The 14881-nt window shown below is 40.1% G+C and overlaps 1 protein-coding gene across 6 annotated transcripts in view; it reads right to left on the bottom strand.

Annotated features, from left to right (window-relative positions):
• cux2b (cut-like homeobox 2b) overlaps positions 1–14881 on the bottom strand; it is a 206677-nt gene that overhangs the window by 15982 nt on the left and 175814 nt on the right. For 5 of the 6 annotated variants that reach the window (XM_038273417.1, XM_038273418.1, XM_038273419.1 and 2 more), the window contains 4 exons: positions 11789–11886; positions 8085–8151; positions 2266–2314; positions 1582–1686 (listed from right to left, as the gene is read on the bottom strand). In XM_038273417.1, coding sequence (XP_038129345.1) covers positions 1582–1686; positions 2266–2314; positions 8085–8151; positions 11789–11886 — 319 coding nt within the window. The remainder of the gene's footprint in view (positions 1–1581; positions 1687–2265; positions 2315–8084; positions 8152–11788; positions 11887–14881) is intronic. The other variant, XM_038273420.1, reaches the window with a different exon arrangement.

The raw sequence follows: 14881 nt of genomic DNA on the forward strand, positions 1-14881 counted from the left end.
TTCACGTTAGGGGGGGGGCACAAAGAAAAAGAAAATTCAGCAACAAAAAAATAAATAAAAGCTATTAAACATGTCTGGAAATGTCTGATCATTTGTTCAGAGGAGATGCATTTTATAATCTAGACATCATTTTAGAAATGCATTGCTCTATGCTCTGTAGTTACATTCAATCACCTTCAGGTGTCGCTGAGAGAGGAAACGCTAAAAATGTTCAAAACAGAGTGCTGTTTATGAAAAGAACGTTATTTTTTTAAGATTATGTTCCTAACAGAGCACTTCGCTCTCAATCTGCAGGTTTACTAGTGGTTCCTAGAATTTCTAAAAGTAGAATGGGAGGCAGATCTTTTAGTTCTCAGGCTCCTCTCCTGTGGAACCAACTACCAGTTTTAGTCCGTGAGGCAGACACCCTGTCTACTTTAAAGGCTAGGCTTAAAAGTTTCCTTTTTGATAAAGCTTATAGTTAGAGTGGCTCAGGTTATCCTGACTTCATGAAGTAGGCTAAAAGACCTCAAAAAGCTATGGGGCCCCAAGTTCCCTGGGTGCCCCATAAAACTCTGTTTACATGTAAGGTTATTACAACTATTCCTTATTTGTGCACATTAATTATTTTTTGATCAAATGCCATCAGAACGCTGATAATATTAAGTGTGTCTCAGCCCCGCCCCATTCAGTGTCCACCATATTGGATCAGTCCATTTGCTGCACATGTTCAGAAAGGTCCAAACAGACAGCAGCAAACCATTTGAAAACAAACCATGCAAAGAGCAGTGTTACCAACTTAGCGCTTTAGTCGCTATATTTAGCCACTTTTCAGACCCCTCTAGCACTTTGATTTCTAAAAAGCTCCTAGCGCCAAATCTAGAGACTTTTTTCTGCTACTGGAGACTTTGGAGACAACATCTAAAAGCAGCGAACTCTGCTCTCCAGAGCAAGTAGATTGGTAACCCCGCCTCCTGCTCTCCTCTATCTTGTCTGCTGTCATGATTCATGCAGCTATTATTTCATCCAAATGAAAAATGGAGAACAGATAAGCAGATCATGGCTTGTCTACAGTGAAAAGAAGGACTGGGTTATTTACTTTGGCCTTTTTGGAAACACAGGAAGGAGCAATCAGCTAAGTGAGCTTAGTGCTTGGAAAAAATCTTTCATTCCTTTAGAGACAGCATGAAAAGTCAGCTGAGTACAAAACATAAAGAGGAAAACAAGAAGAAAAGGGACAAGAAGAGAGGGACACAACCTAGAACATTCTATTAACATTTTCTTTATTTGCAGAATGGGTCTGTTTTATGAGTTGTCTGCTCAATTCAGAGGGCCCCCTGCCTGTCTTTGCCTAGGGCCCCAAATATTTTCTAAATCCACCCCTGGATACAGCAAAGTAAGGCTGTGTGTCTTACAATTTCAATGATATTAAACTATAAAAAACAGAAACTAAGTCTCCTAAAGGAACAGATTCATATTCTTATTAAGATGAATGTGGGAATGTTTTCATTATTCTAAGAATCTGGATTTTTCAAGCAGTGAATTAACCTCCAGCTAAGTCTGTCTAAAAAGTCGCAGCATCATGGCTGGGATGGTTCTTACCCAGACGGCGCCCTCTGCTGGCTGGCAGCTTCCTGACGTTGCAGTCGCCCCACTGGCTAGCTGCTCCTTTAGCCGCTCTACGTCCCTCTGAGCCATTTCTGCTCTCTGTGCACAGAAACGTACCGCTGTTTTTTTTGTTTTGTTTTTTACACGCCTGCCACATCAATCGGCTAATGACGCGATCAAGGCGAGCGCACACACATAAATCAGAGCAGCGGGGCCAGAGCAGCCGCCGGTTGATTCTGCTGAGGGGGCTGTTTAGTCAGCCCACTTTATTCCCCAAACTGTTTACCTGCTCTGTCACACCCGGCCTGCTAATTAATGATTCATTTTGAGAACATTTATCTGGGAGCTGCTGGCTGGCAGAGAGAGAGGGGGGGGGGGGGGGGGGGGGGGGGGGGCAAGGAAGTATCACCGGGATGGGAAGCAATCAAGGGAATGAGATAACCAAGAACCCCAGTGTTGAGCTGTGTGGCATCAATCGCCCTGGTCTCTCTGCTGCGCCCACCAACACGGGCTCCGGTTTACACTCACTAATCATGCATTCAGGGGAGGGGAGGGAGAGCAATGGGGGGGACAGGGACAGAGTGTGTCTAATTAAAGCCAGGGCTTGATTACAGGAGTGATTACCTTAATGAAGCAGCTTCTCAATCAGAGAAATGTACACAGAGAGTCTGAACTCACCTGGTTTGCTTTCTCTAGGTTCGCCATGATGGCATCGATTTCAGCTTTCCTGGAACACAGAGAGAGACAGAGCAGAGCAGGATTACAGGAGCAGACTTCCACTGAGCAGAAAACGTTTACTAAACCCGTGTTGGTTCATTGTTTACAAACCCTTCGCCTAACAGTCCATGTATGGGGGGAATTCTCTCCCATAATTGTTGCAAAGAATGGAAATAAAAAAAAATAAGGTTTTGAGAGAAGCTTTCTGTTTTTGAAGATTTATTTATTTCAGATTTCTGTTTTTCAGATTAAGTTTTAAGCATTGTATTCTTTTTAATTGGCATTTTCTAGATCAGATTCACTTCCTTCCTGGGGGCGGGCTTTCCTTCTATATTTGCCTTTTAAAATATGTGCTCCAGAAGTGTTTGTATTGAACTTACAGTTAATAGAATGGGATCCTTAAAATGCAATTTATTAATATTAGTCTAAAAAAACTGGAATTTGAAAGACAAAATTTGTAAAAAACAAAAAAAAAAACAAATCAAAACATAGTCAAGTTTGAAGAAATTAAAGTAAATTTGAGAAAGCAGCAGTTACTCTCAAACCGTTTAATGATCAAAATGTTTTTAGTTTCCTCTTTGGATTGTTTTTATTTATTTTATTCTTTTTATTTTCGTTTACAATACCTTTTCTTGCCTTGCAACAATAATGGAGCAAAGTTAACTCCATATTGAGTCTCTCCCTGAAAAGCTGTAAAATCTCAAAGCAAGGTGCATTAGTAGTGTCATTATGGACCATTTAAAAAACAAAACAAAAACTGATTAGCACCAGGTAATGGTTCAATCATAGAGCTGATATTAAATATTAATTAAAGCAAATCTGGAGACGTAATCTTTTTTACCTCTTTATCAGAGTTCAGTACCTCAAACTAAGAGCTGCTGCCATCGTTTCTTTCAAAATGGTTTACGTCCAATTTTTAAATTATGACTAATTACAAAAGATTGTTCTATACTGACCAGAGATGGGAACTAACGAAGTATAAATACTTCGTTACTGTAGTGAAGTAGATTTTTCTGATATTTTTACTTTACTACTTATTTTTATGGCGACTTTTTACTTCTACTCCTTACATTTTTACACAAATATCTGTACTTTCTACTCCTTACATTTAAAAAAATTGGCTCGTTACTTTAGTTTTGAATCATTTCAATGGAGTTACCGTTATTTTTCACGTCATCAATACCAAATTCAATCTAATTGGATGGGAATCTACGTTGCATTTGACGCACCACTACAAGATGAATCGACAGATTCGGCGGTATTCATTGGCGGCAAATCATTGCAGCTTGGTGGCGGTGGCGTTAGCATAGTAGCATGGACGACGAGATGATTGAAAATGAACACAACGGAGATCTAGTCCTATTGGCAGACATCCATTTAAAATGTAGGCAACGGCATGAAAAAAGTGGTTTCTACTTTTACTTTTATACTTTAAGTAAATTTACAAGCCTGTACTTTGTTACTTTTACTTGAGTAAAGAAGTTTAATCAGTACTTCCACTTTTACCAGAGTATTTTTTAACACAAGTATCTGTACTTTTACTCAAGTACGGAAAGTGAGTACTTTTGCCATCTCTGATACTGACAATGCTGTAATGTTTAACTACAGCTGACTACATCAAGACTGTTTTTTTGTGCACTAACATAGTTTTTAACCAATTTTTAACCAAGCCTGTTTTAACGGTTTGTTTTAAATCTACAACCAAAGACTCAGATGCTTCCACACATCCTGTTTTACTGACCTTTACTGACCAATAGACCACAAGTTGGTTAGAAAAAGATTGATTGGTGTTTGATAAAGCTTATAATTAGAGTGGCTCAGGTTATCCTGAGCTATCTCTATAGTTCTGCTGCTATAGGCTTAGACTGCTGGAGGACATAGGGACCCCTTTTTCATCATTCTGCTTCATTCTATCTCTATTCTCCCACTCTGCAGAATCTGTTAGTTCAATCTCTAACATTCTGCTCTCTCTGCTTTTTCTCATAGTAGCTTCATCTGGTCTGTTCCTGTTTGGCTGTGACTCCAGCGTACCATAAAGAATAAATGATGAACAGTTTAGTTTGTGCCTTCAAGTCGTTGCCCATAGGAAGACGTTACTTGGATATAACCTATATAACCGGAATATCTTCAGAACGGCTCCAAATGATACAAAACTCATATAGGTGATGGAATAATGTAAAATCAAGGGGACAATGTAAGAAAAACGGGGTTCCCCTTTAAGGAAAGGCAATATAGTGTTTGGGACAAATGAGCCCAGACACTGCATTGCTTTATAGATAAGGTCACCATGTGCAATGTTTATAAAGAAATAGTAAAGGAAAGTAAATGTTTTAGAATTTCATATTCCTGAACACCAACAGTTTCCAACTGCCTGTAAAAACAGCAACGACCCTTAAAGAGTAAAGCTCATCAAGCAGTTTAACAAAAAGGAAATAATATGTGATTGAATTAAACAGGAGTCCCTGTTTCAGAGAAAAGACCAAAACAGTGAGACAGCAAGTGAAATCAGTAAAGCACAGAAGAAGAAAAGAGTGATGTGATAAAACAAGGCAGCCAGCTGTCAGTCAGTGTTGTTGATGGCGAGACGATGAGAGGAGCTTTATTAGATTAGAGCTGCTTGTAACCGACGTGGATCAAGTCTTTGTTCCCGGACAAACGAGCAAATCACAGGAGCCTTTGATTTTAAAGCTCTTCCAGTTAAGCAATGCCGTCACTGAGTCATCGACTCTCTGTGTGAGCAAACGCTGAACGCACGCCCACATTACGCCACCTCAGCCAATCAGCCTTTGCTCCAAGTCGCTTGAATGGATCGAGATGTAAATAAGGAACCAGCGCAACCAGCATGTGAGAAGGAATTAGTTAGGTTATGGGAATAATAACTGTTGCTAATGATGCTATTATGTAATGCTGTGACTCCCAACACTGAGGCTATGCAGGCCGGGGGGGCATTACTCTCTAAAGGTGCGCCTCAGGGTTCAGTCCAAACAAGGTGCTGGAAGCATTCCTCAGGGAGTTTGGTCCATATTGACATGATGGCATCACACAGTTGCCGCAGATTTGTCGGCTGCACATCCATGATGCGAATCTCCCGTTCCACCACATCCCAAAGATGCTCTATTGGATTGCGATCTGGTGACTGTGGAGGCCATTTGAGTACAGTGAACTCATTGTCATTTTCAAGAAACCAGTCTGAGATGATTCCAGCTTAATGCATGGCGCATTATCCTGCTGAAAGTAGCCATCAGAAGTTGGGCACATTGTGGTCATAAAGGGATGGACATGGTCAGCAACAATACTCAGGTAGGCTGTGGCGTTGCAACGATGCTCAATTGGTACCAAGGGGCCCAAAGAGTGCCAAGAAAATATTCCCCACACCATGACACCACCACCACCAGCCTGAACCGTTGATACAAGGCAGGATGGATCCATGCTTTAATGTTGTAGACGCCAAATTCTGACCCTACCATCCGAATGTCGCAGCAGAAATCGAGACTCGTCAGACCAGGCAACGTTTTTCCAATCTTCTATTGTCCAATTTCCATGAGCTTGTGCAAATTGTAGCCTCAGTTTCCTGTTCTTAGCTGAAAGGAGTGGCACCCGGTGTGGTCTTCTGCTGCTGTAGCCCATCTGCCTCAAAGTTGGACGTACTGTGCGTTCAGAGATGCTCTTCTGCCCACCTTGGTTGTAACGGGTGGTTATTTGAGTCACTGTTGCCCTTCTATCAGCTCCAACCAGTCTGGCCATTCTCCTCTGACCTCTGGCATCAACAAGGCATTTCCGCCCACAGAACTGCCGCTCACTGGATGTTTTTGTTCACAATACCTCCTTAACGACCGACCCTTCACAATCATAGACAGGTTCAGATATTACAGGCTAACGATGGAACTAAAACGACCCATTCATCGGTTACCATTTGCATGTTTCCAAGCAATACAAGGCCTTGTCCATATAAGACTCAAACTCACTGCGGATCCAGACATTTGAATTGAGAAAGCTTCCTGGAGAGGTGGAGAAACGTCTTCAAATCTTGAAAACCAAGTCCAGTGGATATTTTTTGAATTTTTACGGAATTGAAATAATACAATGCCATTGTGTTTTTATTATTTTAAATGTAAATTGTCTTGTTCCATTGGCAAAATGTCTCTTTTATACGGTGGCCCTGAAGTGCAAACTGCAACTACAAATCTAAAATCGCAACTACAATAAGAAAAACAAAACTACATAAAGCAAAGCGCAACTACATTAGGAAAAACACAATTACATTAACCTACCGGAAAAGGTAGGTACCAGTGGGAAACATGAGACATCGCCCCAAACATAGCTGCCGTTATCAGGAATATTTTGAATCAGGACATACGTACGAGGTGATACTGGATATGCTCAAGACTAATCACGAAATTTTAGTTAGTATCCATGTTTTCAAAAGCCGCAGCAGGCAGAATGACTTCCGGTTCAAGGGTCAAACGGCGCCGTCGTCCAATCAGCGATGTCTCATGTTTCCCACTGGTACCTACCTTTTCCGGTTGGTTAATGTAATTGTGTTTTTCTTAATGTAGTTGCGATTTTAGATTTGTAGTTGCAGTTTGCACTTCAGGGCCACCGTACTTTTAACTCCTCAATTCAAGAACAAATGCACTTATTTTAAGAAAAAATTACTCATTTAGATTTTGACTTTTTTCCAGTCTGTTGCCTCGTGTTGAATCAGTCCTGGTTTTCAGGACCCTCCGTCCTGCAGGTTCTCTTCACCCCTGAAACAACCACCTCAAATAAAAAGGGATGAACAGGAAAATCCTCCTCTGTTCAATATTTCCTCTGTATCTTTGTTCTCTCTTATTTTTGAGGAGTCGTACATGTACATGTACAATTGCTGAAGTCTATATTTGTGTATCTATATTTGACTGCTCAGTGTATCTAAACCTTTCCAAGCTTGACTGGGATGAATGGAGAACATTTATTCTACGAAGCAACATCATTCAGAAACCAAACATGGAGCACAAATCAGATTAATCTCACAGGTCTAACTGACAGAGGGACACTGACAGGCCTAAAGGAGTCGGAGTTACTCAAGATAAAGGAGACAAATAGTCGTCCTCATCAACACAGAGGGAGCTGTCATCAGGAATAATAGGCGTCTGCTCGGAAACTCTGCGTCATAAATGAGCGAATGAAGGAGCTGAGGGGTCAGGCTGCTGCCTTCAGCCTGTAGGAAAGTGATCAGTGCGCTCCACCATCGCCACGTGTGACAAACCACATTACAGAAACACTCTCTCAGGCTCCTTCTCTGCGCAGACCTTAAAATGTGTTCAGTCCCAGAAAATAGATGGCGGCGGCTCTAGAAACATCAGTTCAATTGCACCATGGATTAAGCCTGGGAGAAAATCCATTAGCAGCGGCCGACTGTGCTCTGGAGCACAACCCAAACAAAGGAGTGTTTACTTTGAATGTCTATCGACATCCTTCATACCAGCTCAGATTCATTTCAGGCGTGCGCTGGATACATTGCGCCCAAAGACCAGGACAAGGTAGAGTGTTTTCTGAAGCAATCTTTAAATGGAGCAATTCTTCTTGAGGGCTGTCAAGGCCCAGCTGCCAGAGCAGGCGAACGCAGACCTTTCTCATCGACCTGCATTAGCGACCGAGTCGCTCTCAGCTTCTGCTGTGACGTTCCACAGCTTTACACTGGACTTTATGCAGCCGAGGCCTGTCTGGAAAGGCTGCATTAAAGACCAGGGAGGGGAGGGGGACTTCAGGAAAAATCTTCAAACATGAGAGACTCTTACTTGTTTGCCATCTCCTGGTCGTATTTACACCGCAGCTCCTGCAGCTCGGTCTGTGCAGAACTCAAAGCTGGAAGACAAACCACAGGAAACCAGAAAATTACAGGTGCTGGTCATAAAATTAGAATATCATGAAAAAGTAGATTGATTTCAGTAATTCCATTTAAAAAGTGAAACTTGTATATTATATTCATACATTACATACAAACTCATATATTTCAGATGTTTATTTTGTTTAATTTTGATGATTACAAATGACAACAAATGAAAATCTCAAATTCATCATATCAGAAAATTAGAATATTGTGAAAAGGTTCAAAATTGATGGCCCCTGGTGCCACACTCTAATCAGCTAATTAACTCAAACCACCTGCAAAAGCCTTTAAATGGTCTTTCAGTCTAGTTCTATAGGCTACACAATCATGGGGAAGACTGCTGACTTGACAGTTGTCCAAAAGACGACCATCGACACCTTGCACAAGGAGGGCAAGACACAAAAGGTCATCGCTAAAGAGGCTGGCTGTTCACAGAGCTCAGTGTCCAAGCACATTAATAGAGAGGCGAAGGGAAGGAAAAGATGTGGTCGAAAAAAGTGTACAAGCAAGAGAGATAACCGCACCCTGGAGAGGATTGTGAAACAAAACCCCTTCAAAAATGTGGGGGAGATTCACAAAGAGTGGACTGCAGCTGGAGTGAGTGCTTCAAGAACCACCACACACAGACGTATGAAAGACATGGGTTTCTGCTGTCGCATTCCTTGTGTCAAGCCACTCTTGAACCACAGACAGCGTCAGAAGCGTCTTGCCTGGGCTAAAGAGAAACAGGACTGGACTGCTGGTGAGTGGTCCAAAGTCATGTTCTCTGATGAAAGTAAATTTTGCATTTCCTTTGGAAATCAAGGTTCCAGAGTCTGGAGGAAAAGAAGAGAGGCACTTCATCCACGTTGCTTGAAGTCCAGTGTAAAGTTTCCACAGTCAGTGATGGTTTGGGGTGCCATGTCATCTGCTGGTGTTGGTCCATTGTGTTTTCTGAGGTCCAGGGTCAACGCAGCCACATAGCAGGAAGTTTTAGAGCACTTCATGCTTCCTGCAGCTGACCAACTTTTTGGAGATGCAGATTTCATTTTCCAACAGGACTTGGCACCTGCACACAGTGCCAAAGCTACCAGTACCTGGTTGAAGGACCATGGTATCCCTGTTCTTAATTGGCCAGCAAACTCTCCTGACCTTAACCCCATAGAAAATCTATGGGGTATTGTGAAGAAGAAGATGCAATACACCAGACCCAACAATTCAGAAGAGCTAAAAGCCACTATTAGAGCAACCTGGGCTATCATAACACCTGAGCAGTGCCACAGACTGATCGACTCCATGCCACGCCGCATTGCTGCAGTAATACAGGCCAAAGGAGGCCCAACTAAATACTGAGTGCTGTACATGCTCATACTTTTCATGTTCATACTTTTCAGTTGGCCAACATTTCTATAAATCCTTTGTTTTTATTGGTCTTCAGTAATATTCAAATTTTCTGATATGATGAATTTGAGATTTTCATTTGTTGTCATTTGTAATCATCAAAATTAAACAAAATAAACATCTGAAATATATGAGTTTGTATGTAATGTATGAATATAATATACAAGTTTCACTTTTTAAATGGAATTACTGAAATCAATCTACTTTTTCATGATATTCTAATTTTATGACCAGCACCTGTAACTTAAAAACACTCATGAACTTTGACCTTAAAACTACAGATTTACTAGTTAAATTTAAAGGAAAAGTCCGGTCATATTCAGAATTCAAACTTCTGAAAGTACTTTCAATATGAAAACAATTACACTGCAAACAATAGAAATCTAAATAAGTCATATTTTGTTAAAATAAGTGATTTTTTTCTTGAAGGTAATGCACTGGAAAAAATCTAAATCTAGATAAGTAATTTTTTCTTAAAATAACTAAATTTGTTCTTGGATTGAGGAGGTAAAAGAGACTTTTTGCCAATGGAACAAGACAATTTGCACTTAAAATAAGAAAAAACAATTGCATTGTCTTATTTCAAGTGCCTATTATCTAATTATCTTATTTCAACAGTAAAAATACTCATTCCATTGGCAAACTATCTTATTTACCTACTCAAATTAAGGGTAAATACACTTAATTTAGGACAATTTTTACTTATTACTAGATCGTTTTTCCAGTGTGGGACACTTTGCCAATGAAACAAGAATATTTACATTTAAAATGAGAAAAAAATAATTGCCTTTTCCTATTTTAAGTGCATATTATCTAATTATCTTAAGAATAAAAGTACTCATTCCATTGGTAGATCATCTTATTTACCTACTTAAATTAAGGGTAAATACACTTGATGCAAGAAATTTTGACTTATTCCAAGATCATTTTCATGTGAATGTGCTTTACTGGAGGCATCCATGTTTGTCAAAGAACACCACTGCCACCTACTGGTTTGTGACGTCACGGTGCGGTATCGGCTGTTGATCAAGTCCCAGTGCTGTATCTGGTGTTTGTCACAACGCGCTATTATCCAAGTCATCTTGAAAACATTCTTCTTCCAAATGTTGGCTACATATTACGGGTTTTTTCTCTGGCCAGAAGTTCGATGGCAAATCCTCCCTCTTCAAGTTGGCGATCCAACGACCAACCCGTCCGTGGAGGATCAGGAATCAGAAAGGTGGAATAACTCTTTTTTTCACTTTTCCCCGATGTATTCCAGCATCCAGCTGCCATGCACGTGGACATTGTCAGTTTCACTATAGCTCTGGTGAATTTCAATGGTGAAGTCCTCTGGAAATCTTCAATAATTGTTGTTGATTGCAGATGTGTCTAGTAGGTCCCATTGATTTAGCTTGGAAAGCGGGGAGAATGGCGCTAGGCTTACCGCACCGTGACGTCACTGCTGGAAGATGGCAGGAGGGAGGGGCTACTATATTTGGGCAAAAATGGCCGCTCCCAGACTGAGTGAATGCGACGAAAAATATTGTTTTAATTTTTTTTTTTACTGATCAACGCTAAATTCATTAAATCACTGCAAACATATCGGTTTTAGGTATGAATAACAATAGCTTGATTATTCCTTGCACTGCAAAAAATAGAAATCTAAATACATTTTTTTTCTTGAATTGGTTTGGTAAGACACTTTGCCAAATTCCATTTGAAATAAGAAAAAAGTATTTATGCATATTATCTAATTATCTTATTTTTATAAGATAATTCCACTGTGTCATATTTAACAACTCAAATTTAGGGAAAATATAGTTAATTTCAGAAATTTGTAGTTATTTCTAGATTGTTTTTGCAGTGTGCTGACCGGACTTTTCCTTTAAAGCCAGTTTCTGTAAAACGCTTCTTTTTTTTTTAGATGGAACCAACAGAATGATCTGTGTGGTTCAGACTGTCATAAAAAGATCAGATACAGGTCACATATGGGCAAAAAAATCGGAATTGGGTCACTTCAGGCTGCAGTGTGAACGTAGCCAAAGCGTCTGCAGATGAGATTATTCTATTACCTACTGAGGAATTCAATCCTCTGCCTTTAAAAAGAGCAGTCGTTAATGTAAGCAGCAGCGGTGGGACGGGGGGGATTTCAGCAGGGGGCACCATACGGCAACTCTAAATGAAGTGTCTTTTTAATAAGAGGAAATTAAATCCAGCAGCTCCAGTCATGGCAGTGTTTAAACTACTTACATGAATGCAGAACTTTGATCTTCTCCTCGGCCTCTGATAGTCTGTCAGCCATACTAACATCAGCGCCGTCCTCCTCCTCCTCCTCCTCTTCCTCCTCCCTACGAGAACAAACTGTCAGTTCCTTCACCACATCACGGGCACACATTTAAAGCTACAATAAAAGGCTCCGGGCTGAAAGAATAAAATCTGGAAAATGCCAGCCCCCCCCCGACTCGGCCGGGCGTGTGGTGGAGTTCAGAGGGAATAAAAGGATGTGTGATGGGGCCCAATCCAAAAAAATATTTCATTTTCTACCTTCTAATGTTTCAATTTGAGCAGTTGCATAAAAACCATGAATAAAATCCAGCATCCAGCCACACATTAAACCGACTTTACTTAGAGCCAAACTAACTTCCAGGTTTAGCGCCCCCTGAAGGCCGATTGGTTCTGGTTCTGCTTCATCAAGTCCTGGAGGAAACATTCCCCCTCTGGATGAAATCCTCCATCAGAGAACCAGAAACATGTCTGATCAGCTGAGGGTCTCTGGTGTTTAAGGGGAGCTCAGACTGACGGAAAGCGGCGCTCTGGGTCACATGACCTATTCAGAGACAGATCAACCCTGTGAGGTCACAGAGGAGAGTTAAAGCTACAGTGTGTAATAATTACAGGGATATACAGTCAGAAATGTAATATATTATACATAACTATGTTATTTATCATCATCTACGAGCTCAGCCTCTTAACCTTAATATTTGCGTTGCCTTAGAATTCGTTATTTATAATTACATAGGAGCGGGTCTCGCAGCCATGGAGGCAGACATCTTTGCGCTACGGCAGCGCAGAGCCAACAAACTAGCGATTGCGAGATCTCCAAAACGTCAAAACGATGTAGAAAAAAATAACGGGTATATTTATTATCTTAAGTCAACATGAAATCTATACCCTACACAGACTAATGAAATACTATCTGTAAAATTATCTATGTAAACAAACCTCATCACTTGAGAAGGTAGGTGATGCGGACGTCGTGGAAGACATTTTGTCCCGTAACGCTCGCCGTACTGTTGGGGGGGAGAAGCGGTGGGGGGGAGACGTTCATGTAGCTGCGGTCTGCAGTCTGACCGCTAGATGTCGCTGAAAATTACACACTGTAGCTTTAATGAAGTGAAGGAGCATCGATACTGACCTGATAATCATTTAATGTATCTAAAATTAAGCTAATAGTGGGGTCAGAAGCTAATCTAGAGAATTTTTTATCTAAATAAGTAATTTTTTTTTAAATAAGGGCATTTTTGGGGGAATTGAAGAGGTAAGTGAGACATTTTGCCAATGGAAGAAGACAATTTACATTAAAAAAAACAATTGCATCGTTATGTTTCAAGTGTATATTATCTAATGATGTTATTTTAGACTTAGACCTCTTTATTTGTCGTTCTGTATGCACTCTGTGCATACAGAACGACATACAGAAATTGCGTTACATACAGCTTATGAACATTGCATTGATATTTCAAATGGCACGAGTTATACAAAAAGTGCAGCAGTGGTCAAAGTGTGAACAGTGTTTTTAAGAGCAAAACTACTAATTCCATTGGCAAATCATCTTATTTACAACAATTCAAGACATTTTTAGTTATTTCTAGATTGTTTTTGCAGCGTATGCAGTGTTTCTTTAGAAAAAATGCAAACAGTGGCTTAAAAATATCAATTCTGTGAACTTAAAGATTGTTAAAAGGGATTAAATATTACACTATTCAGCTAGCTTCATTACAGAGGTGGGTTATATCCAGAGATGGGAAGTAACGAAGTACAAATACTTCGTTACTGTACTCAAGTAGATTTTTGTGATATTTTTACTTTACTTTACTACTTATTTTTATGGCGACTTTTTACTTCTACTCCTTACATTTTTACACAAATATCTGTACTTTCTACTCCTTACATTTTAAAAAATTGTCTCGTTACTTTAGTTTTGAATCATTTCAATGGAGTTACCGTTATTATTTTTCACGTCATCAATACCAAATTCAATCTAATTGGATGGGAATCTACGTTGCATTTGACGCACCGCTACAAGATGAATCGACAGATTCGGCGGTATTCATTGGCGGCAAATCATTGCAGCTTGGTGGCGGTGGCGTTAGCATAGTAGCATGGACGACGAGATGATTGAAAATGAACACAACGGAGATCTAGTCCTATTGGCAGACATCCATTTAAAATGTAGGCAACGGCATGAAAAAAGTGGTTTCTACTTTTACTTTTATACTTTAAGTAAATTTACAAGCCTGTACTTTGTTACTTTTACTTGAGTAAAGAAGTTTAATCAGTACTTCCACTTTTACCAGAGTATTTTTTAACACAAGTATCTGTATTTTTACTCAAGTACGGAAAGTGAGAACTTTTGACATCTCTGGTTATAACTAGTTATATTTGCTCAGTTATATTTAGTGTATCTCTGCTTCTGTCTCCTTGAACCCCAGTGGGCCTCAGCAGATGGCCGCTCACACTGAGCCTGGTTCTGCTGGAGGTTTCTTCCTGTTCAAAGGGAGTTTTTCCTCTCTACTGTCGCTCAAAGCATGCTTAGTGTGAGGGATTGCTGAAGAGGCAATGAGTCGATGCAATCAGCTGGTTTTCCTTAGATAGAAAACGTTGAATCAATCTGACTGGATGATCTGGTGAACTGGAAAGTGACCTGAGATGACATGATGTGAATTGGAGCTATAGAAATTTTTGAAGGAAAAAAAAAGTTTTATAACTAAAAAATACTAAATTAGTTGTTATGATCATGGTTAATAATTAGATCAGTTACTCAATACTTGAGCAACCTTTTTAATTAAATACTTTTTTACTCTTGAGTAATTTCTTTAAACATTTTACTTTTACTTGAGTAAAAATATGACGAGGTAGTGCTACTTATACTTAAGTACGGTTTTTGGGTACTTTACCCACCTCTGCTTAATAACCGTGACCAGACTTGAGTTATAGTGAAGCTAAGATCAGAAGAACTCAAACATCCTGTCCGGATCCCAGACTGCTCCTCACACCTCTTTATGGTCTACATCAGCGGTCCCCAACCACCGGGCCGCGGACCGGTACCGGTCCGTGGGTCAT

This window comes from Cyprinodon tularosa, unplaced genomic scaffold, assembly GCF_016077235.1.
Source record: "Cyprinodon tularosa strain WSP-4 unplaced genomic scaffold, ASM1607723v1 ctg870, whole genome shotgun sequence".
Classification (NCBI taxonomy): domain Eukaryota; kingdom Metazoa; phylum Chordata; class Actinopteri; order Cyprinodontiformes; family Cyprinodontidae; genus Cyprinodon; species Cyprinodon tularosa.